Source organism: Zootoca vivipara, chromosome 6, assembly GCF_965207765.1.
Source record: "Zootoca vivipara chromosome 6, rZooViv2.hap1.1, whole genome shotgun sequence".
NCBI classification, from domain to species: Eukaryota; Metazoa; Chordata; class Lepidosauria; order Squamata; family Lacertidae; genus Zootoca; species Zootoca vivipara.
In genome coordinates this window covers 6,579,520-6,606,979 of record NC_142589.1, presented here as the reverse complement: position 1 = coordinate 6,606,979, position 27,460 = coordinate 6,579,520, and the positions used below count along the sequence as shown (strand labels likewise).

At 47.5% G+C, this 27,460-nt stretch overlaps 2 protein-coding genes across 5 annotated transcripts in view; one reads left to right on the top strand and one right to left on the bottom strand.

Annotated features, from left to right (window-relative positions):
- Positions 1-638: 638 nt before the first annotated feature.
- On the top strand, positions 639-19,999 carry HVCN1 (hydrogen voltage gated channel 1). 4 transcript variants are annotated; one of them, XM_060276359.2, is made up of 6 exons: positions 639-708; positions 14,044-14,279; positions 15,612-15,716; positions 17,046-17,277; positions 18,530-18,642; positions 19,670-19,999. In XM_060276359.2, the coding sequence occupies exons 2-6, from the start codon at positions 14,082-14,084 to the stop codon at positions 19,733-19,735; spliced, it is 714 nt and encodes a 237-aa protein (XP_060132342.1). In that variant the 5' UTR covers positions 639-708; positions 14,044-14,081; the 3' UTR covers positions 19,736-19,999. The 4 variants fall into 4 exon arrangements, with proteins under 4 accessions (XP_060132342.1, XP_034973632.1, XP_088527015.1 ...); XM_035117741.3 differs by having other exon boundaries at positions 639-755; XM_088670889.1 differs by lacking the exon at positions 639-708 and adding an exon at positions 4,015-4,154.
- The window catches only part of TCTN1 (tectonic family member 1), a 19,627-nt gene continuing 12,081 nt past the window's right edge, over positions 19,915-27,460 (bottom strand). Inside the window, exons 9-14 of the mRNA XM_088670888.1 lie at positions 26,530-26,655; positions 25,558-25,640; positions 24,393-24,533; positions 22,810-22,963; positions 22,401-22,526; positions 19,915-21,275 (exon numbers count right to left, since the gene is read on the bottom strand). Of these exons, the coding sequence (XP_088527014.1) occupies positions 21,132-21,275; positions 22,401-22,526; positions 22,810-22,963; positions 24,393-24,533; positions 25,558-25,640; positions 26,530-26,655 (774 nt within the window). The 3' untranslated portion in view covers positions 19,915-21,131. The remainder of the gene's footprint in view (positions 21,276-22,400; positions 22,527-22,809; positions 22,964-24,392; positions 24,534-25,557; positions 25,641-26,529; positions 26,656-27,460) is intronic.

The following is a 27,460-nucleotide window of genomic DNA, read 5'->3' as shown; positions in this document are numbered from 1 at the left end:
ATGCCTCTTCTGAATAGAGGCGTTCTTTCTCATCTTGCATGTTAGCAGGGACGGCTACCGGGGCGAAGCCACTCCGCACGCTTGCAAAAAGAAAAAGTAAACAAAACGGGCCATCAGGCAACGGGAAAGCGAGAAATGAAACTGCCGCTGACCACAATATGGTTATCATTCCTCTCCTTTCCGCGCCTCCAAATTTCCTCCCGCGATGGAGACACGAGGAGGAGGACGAGGACGACGATGTTTTTGCAAGCCAAGCAAAGAAAGCAAGGAAGGAAAGGAAAGGAAATTTCCTGTGCAAAACAGGAACTTGAGCTGGAGGCGGGGTGTACTGCGCACACACCCACGCCTTAGATTTGACCAACCCCCAACCCTCACCCAACTGGGGATCAAATAAATAAATTCCTGCAAACTTTACTTTTCTGGAAAAGCCCAAGGGACAGAATAGGAGAGATTGTGGGGCGGGCGGGAGTCGCTTTAGAGTTTTATCTACAGTTTGTTTGCCCCCAGATGGTCCTCCTCCAAGCCGCTGCAATCCGGGTCGCCGGGACTTGGGTTGCATCTGCGCTCCTCCCTCTTCGTTCTCTCTTTTCATTATGAAAATAAAGTCCACTTTATGCACCAATGAGTAGCAGGAAGGCGGAGAAAGAGACGGTGGCGGCGGCAGCAGCAGCCTCGGCAGTAGCAGCAGCTGTGCAGCGTCCGGTCTGGGTAGGCTGGCGGTTCTGGGGGTCTGCTCCTTGCTGCAGCCAGACACGGTACTGGGGGTGGTTTTTGGGGGAGCGAGCGGGCAGGGGAGGGGAGGGGAGGGGGGCTCCCGAGCAGCGCTGCCCCGCCTCTTGGGGTGGCAAACTGGAAACATGAACCCGATGCTCCGGGCATCCCAGGGAGGAGCGTGCGCAGCCCCCCCGATCCCCAACTCTGCACGGAGGGGGAGCAAGGAAGAAGTATCTTTCCCTCGATTCCCCCCTCGAGGTGGGGGCTGGCGAAGGGATGCGGGGATGGTCCCTCCCCATTCTTTTAGGTCCCAGACTGAGGCCTCGCTTTCGGGTTTTTTTTGGGGGGGGCGGCAGGGGGTAATTTCCTGGCCTTGTGGGCTCCTGGGATTTGGTGGAGTCAGGAGGAAGGGGTTGTTGGGTCAAAGGAGCAACAGCAAGGAGCAAAAACGAGGCAAATAAACGGATGATCTTAAAGGGGAATGGGTGGGTCCGAGCCAAACTCAGGCTTCATAAAAACAATATTTTAAAACAATTAACTCATATATCGCACTCTTCCCTTGTGGAGCTTTGGATGGTCTACAGTGGTTTTATTAAAAGGGTTTGAATATGTTACCTAAAAATTAGGAGTGGGAAATGTGTTGCCTGGGCCTTAAGGGAGCAAGGCAGCTGTGTCTCCAGTTACCCAAATCGTGTGTGTGGATGTGCCTTTTTATATATAGAATCATAGAATTGTAGAGCTGGAAGGAACCCAAAGAGTAATCTAATCCAACCTCCTGCAAAACGTGTTTTAAAACCCTTTCCCCCAGCCTGTGCAAACTTCACCTGATACATGAGGAGTTAAAATGTGGAGCAGGCTCTTGACTATTTTGCCAGTTTCTACCTTGTTTGATCCTTGGCAGCCTAACTTCTTCTCTCTTTTTTAAGTGTATTTAAAATTGCATCTACCCATAGCGCCAGCATTTTCTAGGTGTGGTGTAAGATTCAGGAGTGGGGTGGGGTGCCAGCGCATGAGGAAGCCTAAAGAGTGAAGGTGTGAAGCATAGAGTTGGAAGTGACCCTAAATATAATCCCGTCCAACCCCTGCAACACAGGAATCCTGGACTTCTTTGTGTTGTCCCCTTGGTCCTAGACAAGAGACCCAGTTTTCCCCTTCCAGTCTCTGGCTTTACAACGAGACTCAGGTAGCGAAGTCCTGATGGGAGTTGGAGGGAACTCATGCGCAGGGCAATCGATTCTCCACTCCTGTTCAACTGTCCGGGTCAGCAGCCTGTGTTAAAAGAGCTCTCGGGATAAGGTAATCAGCGATCACTAGCCCCATGATGGCTCTGGGCTAGTGAGGGTGGCATGACACCTCTGGATATCACTTGCTGGGGGGGCAAAGTGGGGCAGGGACTGCTGTGTTTGTCTCCTACCTGTAGGCTTCCCAGGGTTGGCCACTGTGAGAACAGGAGGCTGGATGCTGATGCTTATATTTAATGATAGCAACCATTGCTGACAACAGGGAGACAGGCTCAGGGGGTGAATGTGGCCCCCTCAGCCTCTCTATCTGGCCCTTAATAATAATAATAATAATAATAATAATAATAATAATAATAATAATAAATTTATTATTTATACCCCGCCCATCTGGCTGGGTTTCCCCAGCCACTCTGGGCGGCTTCCAACAGAAAAATAAAACACAGTAATCTATTAAACATTAAAAGCCTCCCTGAACAGGGCTGCCTTCAGATGTCTTCTAAAAGTCTGGTAGTTGTTTTCCTCTTTGACATCTGTTGGGAGGGCGTTCCACAGGGCAGGCGCCACCACCGAGAAGGCCCTCTGCCTAGTTCCCTGCAACTTGGCTTCTCGCAACGAGGGAACCGCCAGAAGGCTCTCGGTGCTGGACCTCAGTGTCCGGGCAGAATGATGGAGGTGGAGACGCTCCTTTAGGTATACTGGACCGAGGCCATTTAGGGCTTTAAAGGTCAGCACCAACACTTTGAACTGTGCTCGGAAACGTACTGGGCAGTCTCCCTCATTTGCCCTTAAGAGCCCTGAACTATGACAATGCTTCTTGTTTGCTTGCCTTGGTCATTTGACCTTTGCCTGGTCGGAGAAGAGAAAGGTGAGTCACATCCACTGCCCTGCAGGATCCTTTGCCCCCCCCCCACTGGCATGCGGCCCCCAGAAAGTTTTCCACAAGGCAGTGCAGCCCTCAGCCCCGGAGAATCTCTCCCTCCCCCGCCTGACTTGTTGCCTGCTCTTCCTCAAAGCTAGGTCCTCCAGGACAACTAACAACAAAAGAAAACAATAAAAACAGCATAAGCAATATAACCTTACAAGAAATTATTTGGCCTACAAGATCATTGGCTCTCATTAGGGCTCTCGGGGACAATCCAGCAAAGACTCTTATCAGGACTAGATTGCCCCCCCCCATTTGATCTGATCCTGCAGGGCTCATCTGAAATATTTATTGCATGGGCGTTGAGCAAAGGTGATGCTCTCTAATCTGGGCCCAAGACGGGGAAACAGTCAGCAAGTCATCATGAGCACAATGCAATCTCGGCGGCCCTCCAGAAAGTTAAATTCGCGAGGCCACTCTCTGTTTCTGTGAGGTTTTTGTTGGTTTGTGTGTGTGTGTGTGTTTTGAGGCTCAGACGTAGAGCATGTTTCACATTGCACCCTTTCCATGGCTCTTCTGCTGTTTGCCACGCTGGGCTCCTTTAGCAGGAGAGGCAGGGTATAATAAATGAGGTGACTGGAGGAAAAGGAGAGCCTCAGAAGGACCTGGAAGGCACAGCAGAAATCAGATGGGAGCAAACAAGGGAGCCCAAGGTGTTTCAGACCTTGCTGGTCCTCCTGCCGGGACGTTCAGAGGAAAGCAGAGGCAACATTCTGATTTCCATTTCTAACTTGTTTGCCCAAAGTGACCAGTAAGGTAGCAAAAAGGGAGGGGAGGAAGCCACTTTGGGCTGTGTCCAGTTGCCATTAAGGGTGGCACAGTGGGAAAGGCACAGATCTGATCCACTTCCAAGAAACTCCAGCATGCAAAAGCCCAGTTGAAAGGCATTTCCGCTCCTGTTCTGTTCATTGGGGCTTACATACAAACAGGGGCGTCTTGCCCATAGAGGCAAGTGGCACGGGGCGCCAGGGTGCCAAGTTCTGGAGGGCGCCGGGGAAGAGGCAGAGGCATCAGCTTGCCGCCCTCGCCCGCCTCGCTGGAGCAGTGCCATGCCCGGAGCCGCCTCCTCTTCCCCACTGGAGGAGCCACCCTCCAGCCGCTGCCCGCCTCCTCCAGCCCTGCAAAGCTGCCGGCAGCGCCATAAAAAGGCCAGCAACTCTGGGAAACCGGGGTGGGGCGGCGGCACCAGAGGGATCTTTGCACCACAGCGCAGGATATACTTAAGACGGCCTTGCATACGAAGACCCCTCTGGGTATCTTGGCCAAGTGTAGGGCAGGTGAGGGTTTTTTTTCTGCTCCCAGTGACTTGGTTTCACGTTGTCCTCCTACTCTCCTCCCCACCCAGCTACAAAATTAATTGCTAGGTAAATCGTAGCTACACGAGGTTTGCTTATCAATATTTAATGCACAAAATAAATTATAAATTATAAATGCCTTCTTAATTTGCTTTAACATTATTTCTCTTTTGGAGCTTTAAAAGCCATAGAAGAGAAGTTGGGCCACAAGTTCCCATCCCATCCGTGTGTGTGTGTGTGTGTGTGTGATTTCAGCCTTAAATAGGGCTGGGGAACTTGTGTCTCTCCAGGTGCTGTTAGTTTCCAACTCCCATCGGGACTAAGCAGTGCAGGTTGCTTACCTCCTTCGCTAAGTGAGGAAGAAAGCTTTCAAGGGCCCTCCAATGTTTATGCACGTCTCCCTGTGTTTGGAGGTAAACACGGCTGGATGCTTAAGGCGACGATTGGGACATCTCTGGGTGATGCAATTTTGTTCAGTTTTAAATTTAGTGCAGTTGATGTTAGAGGTCACGGTTAAGGTGTGGTACCTGCCATCATCCTGGGTTATGACATTCAGACTGAGGTGTGCTTGGTCTTGTTATTCGGCTCATCGGTAAACATAGGTGTGTGTCAAAAAAAAAAATCACTGTGTAGCAAATTACATGGAAATGCCAAGTCAGAGAAGTCTAAAGGGGATCAAAGTGGTTTTTTGCCCTTCTTGTAGCTTTGTAAACGACTCTTTCTACTAAGTTTATAAATAAATCATAACATATTTCATGGAAATAACATTGTAACTGTAGTTCATAAATCATAAAACAATAGTAAGACAGTTGTGTGGACAATGCCATATAAAACCCGCTAGTAACCCCCTCTAAATTGCTACAATAGGGAAAACATATGGATGGAGCTTAGCTATATAATTATTATTAAATTATAAAAAGTATTGTCTAGACTTCTAAAGTAACCTTGAAAAGTCATTCAGTTTCTCCAATAAAATGGCGCCCCAAATCTTTTTTAACCATTTTGAAATGGTTGGTTATCTGTAAAGCTTTCCACTATGTGGCAATACAGATAAGATCAATGTAGGGACTGGCCCTGCTGTTAGGTAGGGTGAGGCAGCTGCCTCAGGCAGCAGATTTGGCGGGATGGGAGAGGAAATGGTGTTGGAGAACAGAGCTGTGTGGCCTGCCATCCATTCTCCAAACTGCTTTGCTGCCTTTGGTTGCAGAAGAGAACACTCTCCTGCCTTCAGCACCAAAGTAAGATTCAGCCTATCAATTGTCATCTGTGCACAGATCTGGGATTGCCAAATACCTTTTTCCTAGATGCCCACCCCCTTAAAAAATAAAATGAAAAAATAAAATTGCCAAACATGTGTAAGTTGTGAGTTACCTGTACTCTGGTGAGATGCTAATTGGGGCAGCTCCTGGAGTTGCGTTGTGGCTCATCGTATCCTTTGTACAGGGAGCCAGTATGGTGTAGTGCAGTGTTTCCCAACCAGTGTGCCTCCAGATGTTTTGGGACTACAACTCCCATCATCCCTAGCTAGCAAGACCAGTGGTCAGGAATGATGGGAGTTGTAGTCCCAAAACATCTGGAGGCACACTGGTTGGGAAACACTGGTGTAGTGGTTAAGAGCGGTAGTCTCGTAATCTGGGGAACCGGGTTCGCGTCTCGGCTCCTCCACATGCAGCTGCTGGGTGACCTTGGGCTAGTCACACTTCTCTGAAGTCTCTCAGCCCCACTCACCTCACAGAGTGTTTGTTGTGGGGGAGGAAGGGAAGGGAGAATGTTAGCCGCTTTGAGACTCCTTCGGGTAGTGATAAAGCGGGATATCAAATCCAAACTCTTCTTCTTCTTCTACAATGGCAGTAAAAAAGGAACAAAGAACTTACCCAGTGCTACCGGTACTAGCCTTTTGAGATAGCATTTCACTTAAATGAAATCAAATGCTATCTCACGAGGCTAGTAGCTGGCAAAGGCACATTTTATCAGAAATGGCTGTGTTGATGACCCCTGGAATTTGCATCCTGAGTCTTCCTTTTCTGCAAGCTCAGGACATTTGAGTGGAGAATCTTTAACCAGGCAAAATTCTTCCTTTGGGCTTTAATGAGAGAGATGGGTGGAGGGAGGTATCGATGGGGCCAGGAGTGTGTCGCTCTTCTGAGGAAAGGGTTCAAAACTTGCCTGCCATGGTGTTTGTAGCAAAGTAGCAGAAAAGGGACGGAACAGGAAAGCTGGCCCTTTAATGCATCACCACTCCCCAAAGAATGCTGAGTGCCTGCCTGCCTGTGCTAACAACTTCAATGTTTTGATGCAAATACAGAAATGATGCCTGCTGTTTAAAGAGAACTGCGTCTCAGTGCCGTGGGGGAAGTCTGACTAGGTGACCTGTGTGTCCCCTAAGCCAGCTGTGCGGAAGCTAACTGTGAATGAGCTGGTTCAAGGTGCCTTCTCTCTTCTTGGAGGGGGGCATCTTTATTCCCCCCCCCCATCTAACATGGAATGGAAAGCCCTTCAAATAGAGGGTTGTCAGCTGGTCTCCTGGGATTTGTTTCCAAACCTGAGGAGATCAGCGGCTGCAATGAGCCAGTGGCTTTCTGGGCAGCTGCCCCCCCCATCACTTAGGGAGCTGGGTATGTTTAGCCTGGAGAAGAGAAGGTTAAGGGGTGATATGATAGCCATGTTCAAATATATGAAAGGATGTCATATGGAGGAGGGAGAAAGATTGTTTTCTGCTGCTCCAGAGAAGCGGACACGGAGCAATGGATTCAAACTACAAGAAAGAAGATTCCACCTAAACATTAGGAAGAACTTCCTGACAGTAAGAGCTGTTCGGCAGTGGAATTTGCTACCAAGGAGTGTGGTGGAGTCTCCTTCTTTGGAGGTCTTTAAGCAGAGGCTTGACAGGCATATGTCAAGAATGCTTTGATGGTGTTTCCTGCTTGGCAGGGGGTTGGACTGGATGACCATTGTGGTCTCTTCCAACTCTATGATTCTATCACAAGGGCATGATTCTGGGGAGCGGGACCTAGGGAAGCGAGCAGGACCGGCGTGTGACAGCATGCCCTCAGTTCCAAGTTACTCTTTGTATCAGCACCCACCATGATTTTGCAGGGGAGTCCCGTCCATTTTGGGATTTCTAGCTTGATGGACTTCGTGCCCTCTCCAATGAGCAGAGCATTTCCTCCTATCCTTCCTATAGAGCAGTGTTTCCCAAACTTGGCTCCCCAGCTGCTTTTGGGACTACAGTTCCCATCATCCCTGACCCTGCTAGCTAGGGAAATGGGAGTTTGGGAAACACTGCTACGGAGCTTATATCCAGAGATAGCTATGCCCCGCTGGCTCTCTCTGTTCCACCAGGTTGTCCTCTAAGACCCAGCACCCCAGTTCTCCCATCTTGGCTTGGAGGCTTACAAACCCTTGGTCTCTTAAATTGCTGGTCCTTTGGCCTCTCCGAATTGCTCTCTTGTGCCGCTGCACTCACAGCACCTAGTTTCCCACCACCCACATTTCTATGTTCATCTATTTGATCGTCTATGTCCCAGGGGGTGGGGGGAGATTTGTTTGAACTGGAAGCTTCTCAGCTCCAGTTGGATTTCCCTTTAAGGTGGCACAGTACAGTATTCTCCTTTTTGTCGTTGTTTCTAGATGCCTCCCAAACCTATGACAGTTGAAGAGCACTCCATTCTCTTCCAGTGCCCGGAGCGGGGAATGCTTTGTTCTTAAGGGTCAGTTTGCTCTAACCACTGCGCTACAGTAGCTCGGAACAAAGCACTCGGGTTTGGGCCAGCTGACAGCCCTGGAACTCAGCCCTTTAGAACTTCAGTAGTACAAAGCAGGGGGGGGAGGTAGCTTTCCTTTCCCTCCCACCCCCAATGTACCCACCCACCTGACACCCAAACTGCTCTAGGAGGCTTCTGTTGTGGGGCAAGGAGACACACCGCAAGAGTTTGTTTGTTTAGAGTCCTCCTGTTTCCAACCCATTGATAGTAAGCAGGCGTCTTGCAGAGTGTGTTGTGACCCCTCACTTTGAGGCCTGCCTGAAAGCTCTCCCATGGCGGTTATTTTATGAAATGCTTCTGTGGGTCTGCACGAGGGGCTGCATCCATTGTTGGCCCTTCCTCAAAGCAGATCCATTGAAGTGAATGAACATTGGTAACAAGGGTCCATTAATTTCAGCGAGTCTATTCTGAACAAAAATTGGTGGTTGGCTGCAATCCTTGGTGGGCACAAAGACTTTTGTGGTGGCATTTTTTCCAAAATAAAACAAACTGGAAGGACAGATCACTGGAAGGACAGATTGTGAAGCTGAGGCGCCAATACTTTGGCTACCTCATGAGAAGAGAAGACTCCCTGGAAAAGACCCTGATGTTGGGAAAGATTGAGGGCGCTAGGAGAAGGGGACAACAGAGGACGAGATGGTTGGACAGTGTTCTTAAAGCTACCAACATGAGTTTGACCAGACTGCGGGAGGCGGTGTAGGACAGGAGTGCCTGGCGTGCTGTGGTCCATGGGGTCACGAAGAGTCGGACATGACTAAACGACTAAACAACAACAACAAAACAAAATAGGGTTGTGTTTAATGTGGACATTGTTCTTCATGAGGTTTTAAAAACTAAATTAATTTTTTGAACAAGGACAAGCACAGTTCCTCGTGGAATATGCTGCATTGTTGTTGTTTTTTGCAACGTAACCTTGAAGTGTACTCAAGAACAGACGACTGAATTTTCTGGCAACTTGCTTTGCTTCTTCTAAAATATGTTTGAGAAAGACTCCAAAACAGGATGGGGTGTGTGCTTGGCTTCTGTTTATTGTTCGGTTACCTCCTCTAAGCAGTTGATAGTTTAGTTGCTCATCCTGCCCTGATAGACCTCCTTGCCAAAGTTGCTCTGTGCGAAGCTAAACCTGTTCTTGAGAGTTTCAGAATTGGTTTGCAAGCAACCTTGACTGTGTGTCACAGAAAGGCACCTTTTGTTAACTGGTTCCCTTCTAAGTAGTACCAACAGGTGCTAGATTTGGCTAGACTGCAGCCGACCCATTGCGCTCTGGGGCGGATTTGACAGGTATCGGACTCCCCACTCTCCACCCCCATTCATTCATAAAATGTTCCCGTCCAGTTGTCTGACTTTCAAACAGTTTTGTGTAAGATTCCTACCCGCTCCCCCCCAAATCACTCGGGGCAAGTGGCTGTTAACTTGGCGAGATATGGCCATAGCTTGTGTACCCATAACAAACATGCTGAGGGAATGCGGAGCGGGTTTTTGAATGACTGGATGTTGACTGTAACCAACATTAGTGCTCTTCTCCCTCTCTCTGTCCAACCCCCCACCCCACCCCATAGCAAGAGTTAGCTAGGCAGGAAGCAATGTGTGCGTCCTGCATCCGTCTGCATTGCAACAGCACACCTCTTATGCAAAATACCAAGCGAGACAGGAAACTTTTGGTTCGCTCGGCTGTCTCATCGCTTTGCTGGTGCTTCCAATCCCTGGGTTTTCCCTGCCGGCGGTTGTGTTTTCTCCCCACTGCTGCTAGTGAAAGCAGAGGCTGTGCATGGACAAGGAGAGAGGAGCAGACTAGAAAGAGGTAAGAGCAAAGGCGTGCTAAGCTAAGTGGGGGGTCGGGGGGGGTCGACACAGGCTTTCTAGCTGGATGCCTAGCATGGAGGAAGGGGAGAGAGGAAAGTTTTCGTCCCTCTCTCCTAACGCTAGAACAACAAAGCTCAGGGTTGGAAGTTTTGGTGGAACTCGCTGTCGCAGGAGGCAGTCATGCCCACCAGCCTGGGTGGCTTTGAAAGATGATTAGACAGTTCATGGAGGAGAAGGCTCTCGATGGCTGTGATCGATGGCTACACTGGAGGAAGCAATGCTTCTGAATGCCAGTCATTGCAAACTGCCCTTGTGCTCTGTGAGCTTGCCACGGGCATCTGGTTGACCAGGGTGAGAACATGATGCTGGATTCAAGGGGCCATTGACCTGATCCAGCAGGGCTGTTGTTATGTCCATATAGTCTTATGAATTCTGCATCTATCTTCATAATGATACAGTGGTACCTCGGTTTTTTAGCGTCTCGGAATCTGGCTGCTGCATTTGGAAGCAGCTGAAGTTTCTGAGTCATCTTCAGAGCACGTCACAAGGATCCAGACTGGAAGTTATCAGAGCACAGAGTACTGCGGCCAAGGCATTTATGCCGAATTTTAGCCATTGAGAACCAGGCAGCTGCTTGTCACCTGAGCCTCTGGGGACAGTGATGGATCCCATGAATGCCCCGCAGTGGTTTTATGAACAAACCTGGGAGTCATTTTGGACTCACAGCTGTCCATGGAGGCGCAGGTCAATTCTGTGTCCAGGTCAGCTGTCTATCAGCTCCATCTGGTACGCAGGCCGAGACCCTACCTGTCTCTCCAGAGTGGTGCATGCTCTAGTTATCTCTCGCTTGGACTACTGCAATGCGCTCTACGTGGGGCTACCTTTGAAGGTGACTCGGAAACTACAACCAATCCAGAATGCGGCAGCTAGACTAGTGACTGGGAGCGGCCGCCGAGACCACATAACACCGGTCTTGAAAGATCTACATTGGCTCCCAGTATGTTTCCGAGCACAGTTCAAAGTGTTGGTGCTGACCTTTAAAGCCCTAAATGGCCTCGGCTCAGTATACCTGAAGGAGCGTCTCCACCTCCATCGTTCTGCCCGGACACTGAGGTCCAGCACCGAGGGCCTTCTGGCGGTTCCCTCATTGCGAGAAGCCAAGTTGCAGGGAACTAGACAGAGGGCCTTCTCGGTAGTGGCGCCCGCCCTGTGGAACGCCCTCCCATCAGATGTCAAAGAGAAAAACAACTACCAGACTTTTAGAAGACATCTGAAGGCAGCCCTGTTTAGGGAGGCTTTTAATGTTTAATAGATCACTGTGTTTTATTTTTCTGTTGGAAGCCGCCCAATAATAAATTATTATTATTATTATTATTAGGACCTAGAGAAGCAGACTTTCTGGTGCACTGGACCCAGGAGAGGGAACATAATGCCCTCCAGACATTATTGGACTCCAGTTCCATCCTCCTTGTCTATTTCCCATGACAGCTGGGGCAGAAGGAAGTTTCAATCCAGCAACATCTGGGGGGCCACAGGTTCCCTGTCCACCTAGAGCAGCCTCCTGCTTCCATAAGTTCCCAATTAGTTGCCTCCAGGAAGTCTACAAATAGGGCCTGAACCCCATCCTGCTCTTTGTCCCTTGTGCTAGATAGTCAACAACATTACTTGGGTAGTAAATTGTCCTGCAGAACAATCTGTCTACGGCTTTTTGCTCCATTCTAACCAGTCAGGTGAGAGTGATTCAACAAGGAAGGTGAGCTGATCCTTGTTGATCTTGCTTATCTGGCCAGTGTGAACATCAGCAAACCATGTAAGCTGTTCAAAGAAGTCCAGGATATGATCAGTGGGGCACATTCTGAGTTGGTCTGCAAAGGAGTTGTTTGCTGCCTCTTAAATCGACACTTTACGATGCAGCACAATGCTATCTCTGCCTGCTAAGAAGTAAATTCTGTTGATTTTGGTGGCTCATACTTCACAGGACGTGAGGTTAGGACCTTGGCCTTAGCCTTTGGCACTGCAGCCTTTCAGGCTGTGCAGGAGGAATTCTTCATTTCCCCTGTGATGCGCCACTGAGAGCATGGCATGATGATTTTTACGTGGGGGGCCTTTTCCAGATTGCGACACTGTGGCCCTCTGACAGCCGGCCTCGTGTCATAGCCAAGAGCCTCAGATGTCAGCCGGGGAAAGTCCCTGGTTTCAGCGGTCTCGAATGCAAAGTCACAAGCTTTTGCCCTGAAATGACAATGAAGTCTCAGGAAACGTAGGAGTGGGAGAGCAGAGCATTTGTTTTGCCTGCAGAAGGCGCCAGGCTCGACCCCTGGAGTCCGTCAGGGTTGCCATTATGAAGCTAGATGAATCCAGGGTCTGGCTTGGTATCAAGATCTGTCAACCTCTGCTACCCAGGCACGGTATCCAGTTTCTGGGGAGAGGATTGGTGTGCCCAAGTCCTGGTTGTGGACTTGGTGGCAACATCTGGTTGGCTGCTGTGGCAAGCCAAATACTGGATTAGAAGATGGTCCTTTGGTCCAGCAGCCTGACTATTCTGATATTCTTATGCCTGCATGCTCCCATTTGCTTGCCTTAAAACCTTATTCCTTTGTCTCCTTACCCTTCCACTACCATCCACCCTGCCTCCCACCAAAACTTAAATGAAGATTGTTCTTTTTGGACAGGGGCTTTTGAGGCAGTGGGGTTTTTTTGTGTTGGTTGGTTGGTTGGTTTCTATTTCTTTATAAAGCACCAGGTGGGGGTTGGTTGGTTGAAAATTTATATACTACTTGATGGTAAGAAAACCTCTAAGCAGTTCACTAAATTACAATTCTCCCCCTGCAGTAGTTTAACAATCAATCACTCTTTCCAAGGCACTTTGAGAATTGCAGCTCAGAGGAATTGGGGTCTGCTAACAATCCAGGTGGCGCTGTGGTTAAACTACTGAGCCTAGGGCTTGCTGATCAGAAGGTCGGCGGTTCGAATCCCTTTGACGGGGTGAGCTCCCATTGCTTGGTCCCAGCTCCTGCCAACCTAGCAGTTCGAAAGCACGTCAAAATGCAAGTAGATAAATAGGAACTGCTACAGCGGGAACGTAAACGGCGTTTCCATGTGCTGCTCTGGTTTGCCAGAAGCGGCTTTGTCATGCTGGCCACATGACCTGGAAGCTATACGCCGGCTCCCTCGGCCAATAATGCGAGATGAGCGCGCAACCCCAGAGTCAGTCACGACTGGACCTAATGGTCAGGGGTCCCTTTACCCTTACCTTTAACAACTCTCAGCACCCTGTAGTTCCCAGGATTTGGGGCAGGGGGGTGACTGTTTAAAGTGGTATCATAGGGCTTTAAATGTATGGTGCTGATTGTACCGCGGACCTGCTTTCTACCAAGTTGGGCTATTACCCCAACCCGCTGCTCTGTCCCAACTCCTGCCATCCTAGCAGTTCGAAAGCACACCAGTGCAAGTAGATAAATAGGTACCGCTGTGGCGGGAAGGTAAACGGCGTTTCCATGCGCTCTGGCACTCATCACGGTGTCCCATCGTGCCAGAAGCGGTTTAATCCTGTTGGCACATGACCCGGAAAGCTGTCTGTGGACCGCAACCCCATAGTTGCCTTTGACTGGGTCCTTTACCTTTACCTTACCCCAGTGCTCTTCCCAGTCTCTGCCAGTGAGGCTCTTGAGGCCTCTTTCAACCTCTCTCCCAGCCCTGGTACCCAAGATCCTTTTAAATGGAGGTGCCAGGAGTTAAACATGAGACTTTCTCAAAGGTGCTCTACTCTTGAGCCCAGGTCCCCTTCCTCTGGTTTCTTTCATCCCATCAGACATTGCAGCCTTAAAGGCTAGGAACTTCTTTTACAGGGGAGGGGAATTCTTAGGGTGCTGAATGTTGCCCTTGTGTGGTGGAATTGCAAAAGGCACGCATGATAAACGGTCTCCACCAGGAGCAACTGTGCCCAGGGCAGCTACCGTAACAAAACATAGGGCACTGGGGCAGGGGGTTGGTTCTAGGAGCACCCCTGCTTAACCGAACAGTGGTTCTGAATCTACCTTTTCAACCATGAGGCCTAGGAACTTGCTGGTTGTTTTTAAATGCAGCTTACTCCAAGAGTGCTTCAGATATTTCCAAACTCTGAATGGGGAAGTAGGTATCATACCCCACCCACAATCCAGACAATTTTTTTAAAAAAATAGTCTTGTACTGTGAAATCACAGGGTTTCTCCTCCTCCTCCTCCTCCTTTTGTATTGTCATTCCTTAGAGGAAGTTCAGCTGTCGTGTTCTCAGGCAGTGATGCTCTCAAGCTTTCCCTCCACAGTGTGTTTCTACAGAGTGATGCTCATTTAAGCTGCCACCATGTCCATGTACTTGAAACATTTCACCGTGGTGGGGGATGATCCTGCTCAGTGGAACAATGACTACAGGAAATGGGAGGAAGAGGAGATGGAAGAGGAAGCAAAGACCCCCGAGACTGCCGTCAAAATCGACTCTTCCCCCAGGACCCCCACCTTCCGGGAGGTGATGAAGAAGTTGTTCCAGTCACACAAATTTCAGGTACGTGGCAGGTAACTGCTCTTATGTGAATGGAAACATTGGTGGCCAGTGTTGTATTGAGTGTCCAGCTTAGAAGGGAAAGATGATGGAGTCCTCTAGGGTTAAATTGGTGACCATGGATAACCAGCCATTGCCACCAGCAGGAGCAATTGAACTCCCAGTCAACTTGGGGGTCTCCAAATACTTTGTGCACTTTCCTTGTAATCACAATATTTTTTAGTGCAGTTGTTCTTGGGGTGTCTTTTCCTCAAAGGCACTCCAAGCATGTTTGGAGCAGCAATAAAACACACTTTTTCCATATCACGTTTTCTAATCACCTTCTTAAAGGATGACGCTGGACTTCAAAGTTTAAAATTTGGCTCATAATTATAATTTAAAAAGCAATTACTTTTATGCCACGTGTTTTGCAAATACGTGAAATTCAAAGCACATTCTTTTCTCCTGATGTTGAATTTTTGCAGTGTGGTCAATCACTTTGTCCCAGATGGGTCAGGGAGATGGTTGCCCTCCATGCAAAGCCCACAGTTGCAATCACCTGAGATATGCCATGGAAATTGTGCATCGTATTCGCCATGTACTTCGGGAGAGTGCCAGGCAAGAGTCTGTAGAAAGTGCTGGCCTGCAGGCCCAGGGGCTTGTCCCTTTACAAGCCACAGACTTTATGCTAAGAGAGTAGAGCTTGGGGAAGGAGAACTTGAGGAAGAGACTTGGGTGGTCAGTTGCAAGGCTGGATATTAGAAAAAGAGGGCTGGAATTGGGTAGTTAGAAAGATGGTTGTTAGATTGCTAGTTCTTAGACAGCTATTAGAAAGATAGTTGAGAGTTGTTTGATCCAGTGTTTTGTCTGGATCTTGTTCTATTATATTGTAATCTATTAAACATTAAAAGCCTCCCTGAAAAGGGCTGCCTTCAGATGTCTTCTAAAAGTCTGGTAGTTGTTTTCCTCTTTGACATCTGTTGGGAGGGCGTTCCACAGGGCAGGCGCCACCACCGATAAGGCCCTCTGCCTAGTACAGCTCCTTGCCAACGGCACAAGGAAGCCTAGGTATGTATCTACCCCGGAATGAATGCGGTTCCTCAAACCAAATCTGAGGTGCTTTATCCCATATGGAGAACAGTAACATTAAACTTGCATCGCAGCTCTAAGCAATTCTGTGTGGTTTTAACGAGGAGTCTTCACATCACACTTGAGCCGCAGCTTTTGCCTCGTTCTTCTCATCCTAGCTGACACATTTCTTCCGTGGCTGATGAGCACCAAGTCTTGACTTTGCAATCTTCTGCTTGGCTTCAAAGGTTTGCATATTTATTCTGGCCTTCGTTCTTCCTCTCTCAGATCTTAGTTGTCGGCCTGGTTATTTTGGACGCCATACTGGTCCTCGGGGAACTGCTTTTGGACTTGAAAATCATCCACCCTGACAAACACGAGATTGCGCCCAAGGTAAAGGCAATAGGGGAGGAATCTGCACATGAATCATGGTTTGCATTGCAATCAGTGTATTGCAATTCTGTCAGGTGCAGAATCCAGCTTCCTCAGAACCTTAACTTTCATTTTTAAAGTAAGCCAGCTGCTAGACCTGTAGAGATGCATATATATATATACTTGAAGAGATATGTATAGTGCCCTTTCTCTGTGAAGCAAATATGGGAAGGTGTGTATGTAGTATGTGTGACCTACCCATCCCATAGTTTGCTACAGAATATTTTTCTTTGGTTGTGTTGTGGTGTTTGGTGTACTAACATTCACATTTTTTCCAAATTTACTAAGAAGGAAGCCAAATACAGGTTGGAGCCAAGTAGAAATGTGTAGACCTGAAATACCGAATAACGCTATATAAAGATAAAAACTTGACCTGTATAATGAATGAAACATACATTAAAAAACAGAATCTAGGATCTCAAGGGAGGCCAGAAGGCGTTGTGTAAGTTGAGCAGCCTTCACTGCGAATTTAGCTGCATTAGATGTTGCAGACCTGTCTGAACTAGACAACGGATATTTAATCTTATCCATAACAATGAAGGTAGCAAGCAATGCTAAATATTTCTCTGAATCTTTATGCCTAGGTGTTTTGTGCCCATCAGAGTATAGAGCATAGCGTGTGAAGTTCTCAACTGGCCAGGTTGGGGGGGGGGGGTGGCTTGGCTTCCACAAATGCACAAAAGGGCTGATCTCTGTGCATTTTCTTGAACCTTCCATCCAGAAAATTAAGACTTTATAGTATGAAAACGCAGGGCTGTAAATGCTTTGTGGTGAAAAGGTAGATTTAGCTCCAGTAGGTATTTCTCATCCCCCATGGTACAATCTAAAGCTGGGGAAAGTATTTGAAACTCTGGGTGAAGCATTAGCATCCCTGTGCTGTTCTGCAAATAGATCTTGGTGCGGTGCTGTAAATATTGCATCGGCTAGGTTGGATTTCAGCAGCAAAAGGGCCACTGGATAAAGCCAGTACTATTGTACCTTGGTTTTCAAACAGCTTAGTTCCCAAACATTTTGGCTCCTGAACGCTGTTCTGTTCTAGTTTGCGAACTATTTTTGGAAGCCGAATGTCCGACGGGGCTTCCGTGTCTTCCGATTGGCTGCAGGAGCTTCCTGCAGCTAATCAGAACTCGCGCTTTGGTTTCCAAACGTTTTGGAAGTTGACTGGACTTCCGGAACAGAGTCTGTTCGACTTCCAAGGTACAACTGTAGTGTATATCCTCAGTCAAAATCCACTGCTTGCTCTCCAGGTGTTGTTAAAAGTGTATTAACTTTTGCCTTGCACCCTGGCAGGTGTTCCACTACCTGAGCCTTAGCATCCTAACCCTCTTTCTGGTGGAAATTTTCTTCAAACTCTTTGCCTACCGGTTGGAGTTCTTCCATCACAAGTTTGAGGTCCTGGACGCCATTGTTGTCATCATCTCATTCGTTCTTGACATCGTTCTTCTGTTCCGGGAGCACGAGTTTGAAGCACTTGGATTACTGATCCTTCTTAGACTGTGGAGAGTGGCCAGGATTATAAATGGTAAATCTTGAGGAATAGATGGATTTTGGTATGGAACCATTCATAGTACACAGGTACTAATACCCATGCAGGAATTTCTTGAAGAAAGCCATTGTTTGCCATCCCAAGTATTGCCTGAACAACAAACTTGCAACCAGACTTCTTCTTCATCATTTTATTCTTTGGCCACAGACCCATTAAAATAGAACAGAGATGACAATTTAAAACATTCACTTACAATATGAAGCAAATGACTAAAACATATATTACATAGTACAAAGATAAAATTTGAGATACAAATTGCAGTTAGAATCAATGTATCATCTTACAGGACCTTTTATAAGAGGACAGGAACTTGGCCATTATCTCTGTTATTAACTTGTTTGTATCAGCCGAGAAATATCCAGGGTACCGTTCCAGTGTCCTTCCAAGGTGCTTCCTTATTTTGGAGCGGGGAATAATCTCTTGTGACCTTCTCTATGAAGATTACATTCAAAAAAGACTTGACCCAGTTTTGACTACTTCCTATCTCCAGAAGGACACAAACAGTCCTCACATGGGACACCTCTTTATACTGTAGAAGGGAGGTGATTAAATCTGGCCCTAGAAAAGGCCTGGCAATACTTAGTCAAACTATCTAGATAGTTTGACTATCTAGAAAATGCATGTTAAACTAAAAATAAATAAATACTGGAGAGCAAATTCTATGGGCACATGAGAAAGAATATTGGCAATCAATATCCTTGATCCACTGTTCTAAAATAGATTGTATAGCAGAATTTTATGGTGGGCAGAGGAAGTCCAGAGACTTCTGGATCATTCAAATCCAGTCCCCTCTTCCTGGTATCCTTGACCTCTCTTCCCAGGCCTCCAGGCCCTTCCTAACAGGCGTGCACAGTGCTCATGGCTTTGTCCCCCGTGCACGCACACACACACACTGCCCTGCTTTCACCCTTTCTCCCTCCTCCATCGCCGTTCTTCCACTGGGTCTGCTGAGACTGTTTCCACATGTAGGTTCTTGTGACTTAGCCCATAACGCTTGGCAATACCAGTCCGCTTGCAAACGAACAGATAAAACTGGACCTGCAGCTGGAGGGCCTTGATTCAGCTCCAGCTGCTTCCTCTCCAGCTTCCCGCTCCTCTTTCCGGTAAGAGGAACATCCTGGAGGACAGTTGTGAGGATAACCGCTGTAAAGAGCTCGTGAAGGTGATCCCTGGGTCTCAGCCAATAGGGCCTGGCTAACTTTCTTGTCCTCTGAATCCATTCCCCAAGGAATCATCTTGTCGGTGAAAACACGGTCTGAGCAGCAGATGTCCAAGATGAAGCAAGCTAACCTGCAACTCACCCTAAAGGTCCAGGAGATGGAAACTAGCTGCGCAGAGAAGGTAAGGCCATATTTTCAGTGGCTGAGGCTCTGATCCAGCTGCATGTAACCGAGTCAGCTTGAAATAAAGTCACAGCAGCAAAGGCACAGGACAGGGAGCAGCTTTAGCACCCCCACACCTGACCTCATATTGGATGCCAGGCACATGGCGGGCGAGTGTGGCTTAGGGAAAGCAGATGCATGCGAGAAGTTAGGACACGCACCATGCCATTAGGCCCATGGGCTGGAGGTTCCCAATCACTGATGTATGCCTTTTGGGAGGTGAGATCATCAAGATCCCCTCTAAGATGATGCCCCCTCTCCCGCCATCTCTCAAGTTTTGCTTCTGCGCTCCAGGCTCCCTTAACTGACTAAACAGGCGTTTGGGTTCAAAATGGGTAAGTGCTCTTGAACACATCGCCATATTTTAAGAAGTGGAGAGTCAGGTGGATCTTGCAATGTGCTCCCACTGACTAGAGCAAGTAGAGGGACCCCACGACGCTCGAGTTGTTGCTGGACCAGAGCTGCCATCACCCCTGGTCACCCTACTGAGAAATTGGAGCCCTCCAGAGAGTCTTGGGCTCCCAAGGTCCCATCCCTGGAGTCGAGAGAGGGCAGCTAGCACGTGGATCTAATGCATGCATGTTCATGGTGTCTGCCTTTTGTGGTGGTTTCATGGGGTAGCCAGAGAGAATCCACCACTCCTGACTGGGGCAGAATAAACTGGCTGCCTCTTTGTGCTGCAGAGGATTAGTGGGTGATGCAGGCAATCAAAGGTTGTATGTAATTTGTTCTCCATTACAGCGCACAAGCTCAAAAGATGTGCAAGTTATTCCTAGGCTGTGAATTTATGCTGAGTGTTCACCTAGGTTGGTTTTCCATTTAGCCTTCTGAAAAGCTGTTTGACGAAGTGATTTAAGTTTTGACATTTTTTTCCCATCTTTGCTTCTTCCCCTGCCCTGCCCCATACCTCAAAGCTTGGGGGAATGTCCTCTAGTTCCTCATAAACAGCCTCCCAAACTGACCTCAGAATTACTCTTCTCCAACAGGAGCTGGAAATCGAAAGGCTTAATGCTGTGTTGAAGCAACATGGACTTGTTGGCCAGTCCAGATAAGGTGCCATCCTAGGACCCAACAGAAATAGTGCCGCCACTGAGAAGCTAATTTTGTTTCCATACTGTGCCATTTTGAACATACCCTTTTGTACATTTCCTTCCCTTCCTAGAAAAATATTCTATCCCTATTGCTTGTTAAGACTCAAGTGTTGAAAAAAAATATATCCACAAACCTGAAAACCAATTATTACAATCTTTAATTGTACAGCTGTACAGTTTTTAAAAAATAGCAAAAATAATTTAATAAAAGTCAAATCTGTGAAATTGGTTGGCATTGATTAGCTTCACAAAACTGCAACTTCCTATTGAAGTACCTAAAAAGGAAGGAGGGCGGTTGGCAGGCGAGTCAGTGACCTTTTCCCCAAACTCCCCCCTCATTCCTAGATGTGCCTGACAGAGCAATTCCTTTAGTCTAATAAATAAAACAAAATAAAGCAATGTCTTACAATAAACTCTTCCTACTTGCAGGACCATGGAAATGAATACAGGAACATGCAGTGGGCTTTGGAGAGTAAGTAGTTCAGAAGAATGGGAAACACAGGGGAAATAAATTCAGAAGAAATACAGTGGTGCCTCGCTAGACGAATTTAATTCGTTCCACGGGTCTTTTCTTATAACAAAAAATTCGTCTAGCGAATCCCATAGGAATGCATTGAATTTTTTTTAATTTTTTTTTTTTGCCCATAGGAACACATTAATTGAATTTCAATGCATTCCTATGGGAAACCGCGATTCGCTAGACAAAATTTTCGTAAAACGAATTCGTCTAGCGAGGCAACCTCCACTAGAAAAAAACCTTTTGTTAAGCGGAAATTTCGTTAAGCAGGGCATTCGTTAAGCAAGACACCACTGTATCAGGGTGTGTAGTGCAATCCAAATGTTTGTTGGGGGCGCAGTAGTGGTGGGAACTGGAGCTTCCCAGGAGAGGAGGAAGCAAAGTATAGCCATCATGATTCATGGCTCCTTCCTTTACAATTCCCTGCAAAGATGGTGACTGCCCACGTATTACAAGAGGAGGGGCGGAATGGCTCTGTCCTGGGGATAGGCACAGCACGGGAGTTGAGCTGTACTCCACAAAACTTCTACTGTAGCACATGATGGAAGCTGCATTTGCTGAAGCACCCCTCTCTCTCACCGCTGTTATGGTGAGAGAGGATAACCCTGTTAGGATTATGGAGGGGAGTTGCTGCTGTTGTTTCCTCTAGTCCAACCCTGCCATGGCTTATTTGGGGCTCCTTTCCTACACACTCCTTTTCAGACATGCAGCCAGTCAATATTTTGGCGGGATCAGCTCATCGTTGTGCAGTGTTCTTTGATCCCAGTGGAAGAGTGGTTTGAGACCTGGTTCCCTCTCGCTTTGAGAAAAGGAAGGAAGCAGCAGCAGTTCACACTGTGACTAAACAAATGGGAAGAAAAAGTCGAAGGGCAGGTTGGCTTCGATGGTTGGCCGTGCTTTGTAACCCGGCTCAGCAGGCGCGGAGACGTCAACAAAAGTGGCAGAGCTGAAGATCTGGATTGTTTGTTCGCTTCCCGAGTCAACCTGCAAGAGACAGGCAGATGCATTCCACACTCTGGCTCTGCTTAGGACAGGCCAAAGAAAAGTTTCACTTCGCAGAATGAATCATGCAGAACAGGTCAAATGCTGAGCTCCAAAATAAAAGAGGTTGTTGTGTTAGTGTTAGCTGGCAGAATATATATGATAAGGAGCCAAGGTCAGGAGAGCTTTAAGATCAGGACTCTGCATGTTTAGAGCACCAACTCAGTACAAAAACATTTCCTTTCCAGCTATTGTGGGGTTTAGCAGCAGCTAGTTTCAGAACTGAAAGAAAGACACTACAGGCATGCTGGAGAGATGAAATGCAAGAAACACAGGGCTCCTGCTGAAAATGGCAACTCTGCAACTTGTTGCCCCTGCTCCTTGTTAATATGTAGTATAATCTACCCTGAGTCCTGATGTCATTATACTGCATGCCCCACCTCCAGCGCCACACCACTGGCTGCTCAGAGGGTATGTGGCCATGGGGGAACTCACACGGCATGGGCACCAGCGGGCAAAGCAAGCTGTGCCACAGTGAGAGGGGGCAGTGGTTGCTTTCAGCAGCAGTCCTGTGCTGCTTGTTCAATCACATTTATTCTCCTACTTTACCAACGTAAAAGCTCAAGGCACCTAATGAAAGAAACATGCAATGCAAGGAGGCCCAAACAGGCTAGTGGAAGTGTCTCTCCCATGCCGAATGACTGGCTGGCTTGCTTCTGGAATGCAAGGGTGGCGAGGTGGCAGCTGGGGAAAAGTGGACCTCTCTCTTTCCTCTCCCTCTCTTTCTTTTTTTCCATTCCACCCATATTTCTGAGAGTCCCTTCCTCCCTCTTTCCCATTTAGCCACAAGGAACTTGCAGGGTTCCAGCCACTGCCACACTAAAAAGGACGGCTGCTTGGCAGGTCCTCCTACAGAACCCCAGGGGGGACCACTTCAATGCCACCTTTAGAGAGGAAGTGTGAACAGAACCTTCAAGATTTCCCGTTGAGTGGGAAAAGCCAGATTCATTAGCCAGTCATCTGTCTCATATACAGACGTGGAACCTTGCAAATGTGAAAGCCAATTTAGTTAAAAATACATGCGAGGAGCCACTACGCTCCCTTCTATCACAGGAGATCACCACCCACCTGGGGCAAGGCGGCTGTCATCACCGTTGCCGTGACACTCACGATTTTCGCTTGGGGGTTAGCTAAGGAGCCATATTTAGTCCATTTCACTTCTATTTGAAATGACACGGGAATTTCGCAGGTGCTCTGAAAAAGGAGACATGACGTTTTGCTAGCTACGAGGTAAAACACTGGCAAAGAAAGGAAAGAACTTCAGGCACGTTCCAACTGCCCGAAATGGATCCCCATCCCCACTTACGCTACTGAAGACCCTCCTGGATTGCAGCTGTTACATTCCCCCAGATACAGACAGAACTTATAATGCAGTTGAGCCAGGTAGGGGAGTGAAGAAGAAGTTAGAGGGCCAAAAGTAGTAAAACTACCACATGGCTACCCATACCGGCTTAGGGCAGGGTGGGCATACTCTTACCGGTTCGGTGACGTTGTTAGAAATTTGCACCCAGTCCAGTTCATTCTGGGGCAGAGAATCTCCAAAAGAGGCAACGTAGTCTGGGAAGTTTTGTCCCTTTAGCACACTCAGGAGCGCTGGGGCCAAGAGCCTGCAGTCTGCATCCTTGGTAATTCTTTCAGAAAAGAAATTTCTGTGTCAACAGTGCTGGACGGCAACCAACTAATGAACCACTCTTCAAGAGCAGCTCATAAAGGCTACTTGTGGAGCAGTCTAACCACACCATTCCCATCTTTGGCTACTCTACTCAGTGGAACGATGCTACTGGCAATGTAAGGCAGGGTTCTATATTTGGGGGTGGGGAAGAGAAAGAAAATCAATAAATCACTTACACCATTCCCGTCCCTCCATTTTGTCTACCTGAGTCAAAAGGTGAGTTTTATTTATTTCAAAGAAGTTAGCATAAATGCAAAGAGGGGGGGGGGTCTGCGGTCAGTAAACTGGCAATTTCCCTAACAGTGGAAATGCAACCTTGGCTGGCAACTCACTTTTGTCAGGATGACACTTTGAGCAGGGGGCGGCAAGTGCCCACCCCACTGGCCAGGGCTGACCAAATCCATTTTGGCACCTGAAGCGAACCACAAAATGGCTCCTCCCCCCCAAACACACCAGGGAAGAAGGGGTGATTGAAGATCTATACCAGGAACAAGATGCTGCTGAAGAAGATGTGGTGTTGCCGGGGGGGGGGGTTGCTGCTGAGGAGGCAGCAGATCTGATCACCAAAGAGCATGCAGCTGTTGCTGCCATTGCAACAGCAGCAGTAGGCAATGCGTTCCTTGGCTACCCAATCTGCTGCCCCTGTGGATCCAGCCACCTGAGGCATTTGCTTCACCTTGCCTCATCGGCCTGTCCTTGGTGTGCTGGAATTCAACTTTACAGCCACCACATCTGAAATCGTTGCAGGAAAGATCCCTCTCTTTCTTTTAGAAACGCCCAAGCAAAGGGTATTGGAAGGGACACAGCAGGAGGGGTGTGTGTGTGTGTGTGTGTGTGTGTGTGTGTGTGTGTGTGTAGGAATTGCATTAGGCCATGTTTGTTGAAGCAAAGTCCAAAATTTAAGATGGAGGCACCCAAGGGCCATGAATCTCTGCCACTCTGCTAAGTGAGATGCCAGCATTTTCCCTGCAACCCAACACTTAAGCATGGAAGTAAGAATAGGAATGGGACGTAGGTGGCGCTGTGGTCTAAACCACTGAGCCTTGGGCTTGCCGATCAAAAGGTCAGCCGTTCAAATCCCCGCGATGGGGTAAGCTCCCGTTGCTCGGTCCCAGCTCCTGCCAACCTTGCAGTTCGAAAGCACCCCAAAAGTGCAAGTAGATAAATAGGTACCGCTCCGTCGGGAAGGTAAACGGTGTTTCTGTGTGCTGCTCTGGTTTCAGAAGCAGCTTAGTCATGCTGGCCACATGACCCGGAAAAACTGTCTGCGGACAAACGCTGGCTCCCTTGGCCTGTAAAGTGAGATGAGCGCCGCAACCCCAGAGTCGTTAACTGTCAGGGGTCCTTTACCTTTTAAGAATAAGAAATGGCATATGGCATGCCCTTACCGTAGTTGGCATCCAGACAGCATGCTGTACCCAAATAATACTGGGGTTCTGACTCCTTCCACAGCTAAGCAATCCTGAGCAGATGTGCTCTTCATGAGGGTAAGCTGGCCAGCTTCATTTGTGCTCTGAACAATTCCAGATGTAAATTTGGAGTCAAAGGGAAACTGCACAACATCCAGAATCTCTGAACTGTCTTGTCACACCTTGTCTGAGCATTATTACTTGCTCCAAGTGGTGGCCATTCTTTGATCCTGGAACTTTCTGTGCACAAAGCATGTGCCCTGCTATTGAGCTACTGACTGCCCCTTCCCCTAAAAGCCAGAAGCAAGAATGCAGATGTGGCAGAAGAATCCCCTCCAGCCCTCTACACCCACGCTGGACAGAGAGCCCAAGCCCCACTATGCCCAGCTAGTTCTCCAGCTTCACTAAACAGCTCGCCCAAACCCAAGCATCACCCACAGAATGACCGGGGGGGTTGGCTGACATGGCTTCTTCCAGCCCAGTGAGATCAGAAAAGCAAAACAGGCAACCCCCCCCAAAAAAGCCTGGCCATTATTCCAAAACCAAAACAGCCAAGATAGTTGGCAATGCTCTGTTGTGTGCGCTGGAGTAAGAGTTAATTCTGTGCTGACTGTCTGGCACCAGTTTCCAGGAGAAAATTTAGAAATTGCTAATTTCATAGTACAGTGGTGCCTCGCAAGACGAATTTAATTCGTTCCGTGAGTCAATTCGTTTTGCTAAAAAATTCGTCTTGCGAATCGCGGTTTCCTATAGGAATGCATTGAAATTTCTTTTCTTTTTGCCCATAGGAACACATTAATTAAATTTCAATGCATTCCTATGGGAAACCGTGATTCACAAGACGAATTTTTCGCAAAACGAATTCGTCTTGCGAGTCACCATCAGATCGCAAGACACATTCGTTTTGTGAAAAATTCGTCTTGCAGGCATTCGTCTTGTGAGGAACCACTGTATTCTTTCCCATATGGGACTACTGTTTTCAGTTCAGCATTGAACAACTTAAAATTTCTCAGAGAAATAATCCAGAACTGATTCAACTTGGGGTCAAGCCCCAGCCATGAAAGAAATAAGCACTATGAAATGTAACTTTTTCCCAGGCAGGGACAGTTCTGCAGAGCTGTAATATGTCATGAAAAAAGGATATCCAGCAGTCCGAAATCCAGCTTTTATTGGTAGGCCAACAACATAACCAGGGCTTCCGCTGAGACCAACAGGTTGAGTTTCTTGCTATGTGCAGAGGAGACATAAAATACAATACCACTTAATTTTCCATTAATCATTTGTGGCAAAGCAGCTAATATGAAAAAAATTCCTTCAGGATTATAGATAAATTGAATCACTGTTTTCTAAGCAGTAAACCATTTGAATAATTGAGCTCATGTTATTATTAAATTGTTGCTTCAGGTACATGCAGAAGACACAGGTACAAACGATTTTCAGAACCTATGCTTTTAAGGAAAACAGGAACACACTGAGAACCTGAAATCCTTGTGTTTTTTAAGACAGCTGTGCCCCACCCCACCATCAGCTCTAAAATATTGTTACAAACCAGCTTCCCACAACGTTATTAAAAATATTTTGGGAAGCTGCAGCCCAAAGGTTTATCTGCCAAGACTGGAAAAAGTCAGAGCATCTGTCAATAGAGGCTTGGTTAATAAGAATCTGGGACATTGCTTGCCTGATTAAACCAACATGATTAAATTAACGAATTTAATAAGGGCCAGAGAAGGAAGATATCAAGAAAACGGATTTGTTGAGAAGTGGAGTTTATTTATTAGATATTGGGAAAAGTGTAAGATGTAATCAAAACCTATACACAATGTTGGGTGAAATACAGACTGAGCTATTAGAAAGTTTGTTAAGTTCTGTAAGATTAAAAAAACTAGAATAATCATATGATCATCAAGACTAACATATTAGGAGGTGATTATGGATGTTTAGACAAATTAATGTGCAAAATTAACCATGCACAGAGGAGACATAGATTGGTTATTGTATGGTATGAATGCAGCAACAGTAATTGAATTTGTGTCGTATTGTAATATCGTGTAACCTTTTAAAATTTTTGTTTTGTTAAAACTTTTTGGATCTTAAAAAGAATAATTTGGGAAATTACCTGAATGAAACGGATCTCAAAGGACTGCAATACAAAACGTGCCATCATGTCAATGGTCCCCAGGACCAAAGATACACCTGCACTGGCAATTTCACCTGCCTCTGTGAAGGTAATAAGGTAACTTGCCTGAAAAACAAAAAGCAAAGAACGTTTTGCAGCTTAAGTAACAGGAAGGTCCACAGCTCTTTATCATTTACTAAGGGCTGCCACCTCTGCCCACTTCACTCGCCACCCCTGCCAATCCCCCAAACCATTCCCCCACTCCCCTTACAGCTTACCCAAATCACTCTCTCTCCGTCGTCGTCCTCTTGATCCCCCCACCCCACGTCATACTGCCCACCTCACACTGGCAACACCATTTAGGAGGGTGTGGAGAAGGGAAACAAAGGGCAGCAACAGGAGACCAGGACATTTGCTGGAGAGCTGCCGCAACGTGTCCTGACTTCCTCAGCTGTTTGCCTGGGGTCCCCTCCTACCTCCATGTCCTTCTTCCTCAGCCTCCAATGCTGCTGAAGCCCAAAAGGTGGTGCCAGTGTGAGGTGGGGAGCTCCACCAGCCTGTCATGGCTGTTCGTCCGCAGCTTGCCTGGGCCACCCACCACCTGAGCGGCTAGCCTGGGCTGCCCACGTTTGCTTGCCTGCCCATGTCTCTCTCCTCTTCACGCTCCAATGCTGCTGTTCTGTTGTCACGCTGCAGTTTGCAGCACCATCCTTCAGCAGCTATACAAACTGCAGTATGACAACATCCTTACATTTTTATTATATGTAACAAGGTAAGATATCCAAGATACGAAACCCTTTTTCAGACCAAGGGCCACACTGCCAACTGGGCAACCTTCCAGGGGAAGGCACATGCCACCAGTTGGCAGGGCGAGAGACACAAGAGAGCAAAGCAACAAATGCAAATGTTACTTTTGTTCAGCAGGTTAGTT

Excerpts from the sequence above, each read along its gene's own strand:
- HVCN1 (XM_060276359.2), top strand. The coding sequence starts at position 14,082 with ATGTCCATGTACTTGAAACATTTCACCGTGGTGGGGGATGATCCTGCT. Across the intron at positions 14,280-15,611 it reads TCCAGTCACACAAATTTCAG|ATCTTAGTTGTCGGCCTGGT; the intron begins GTACGTGGCAGG and ends TTCCTCTCTCAG. Across the intron at positions 17,278-18,529 it reads AGTGGCCAGGATTATAAATG|GAATCATCTTGTCGGTGAAA; the intron begins GTAAATCTTGAG and ends CCATTCCCCAAG.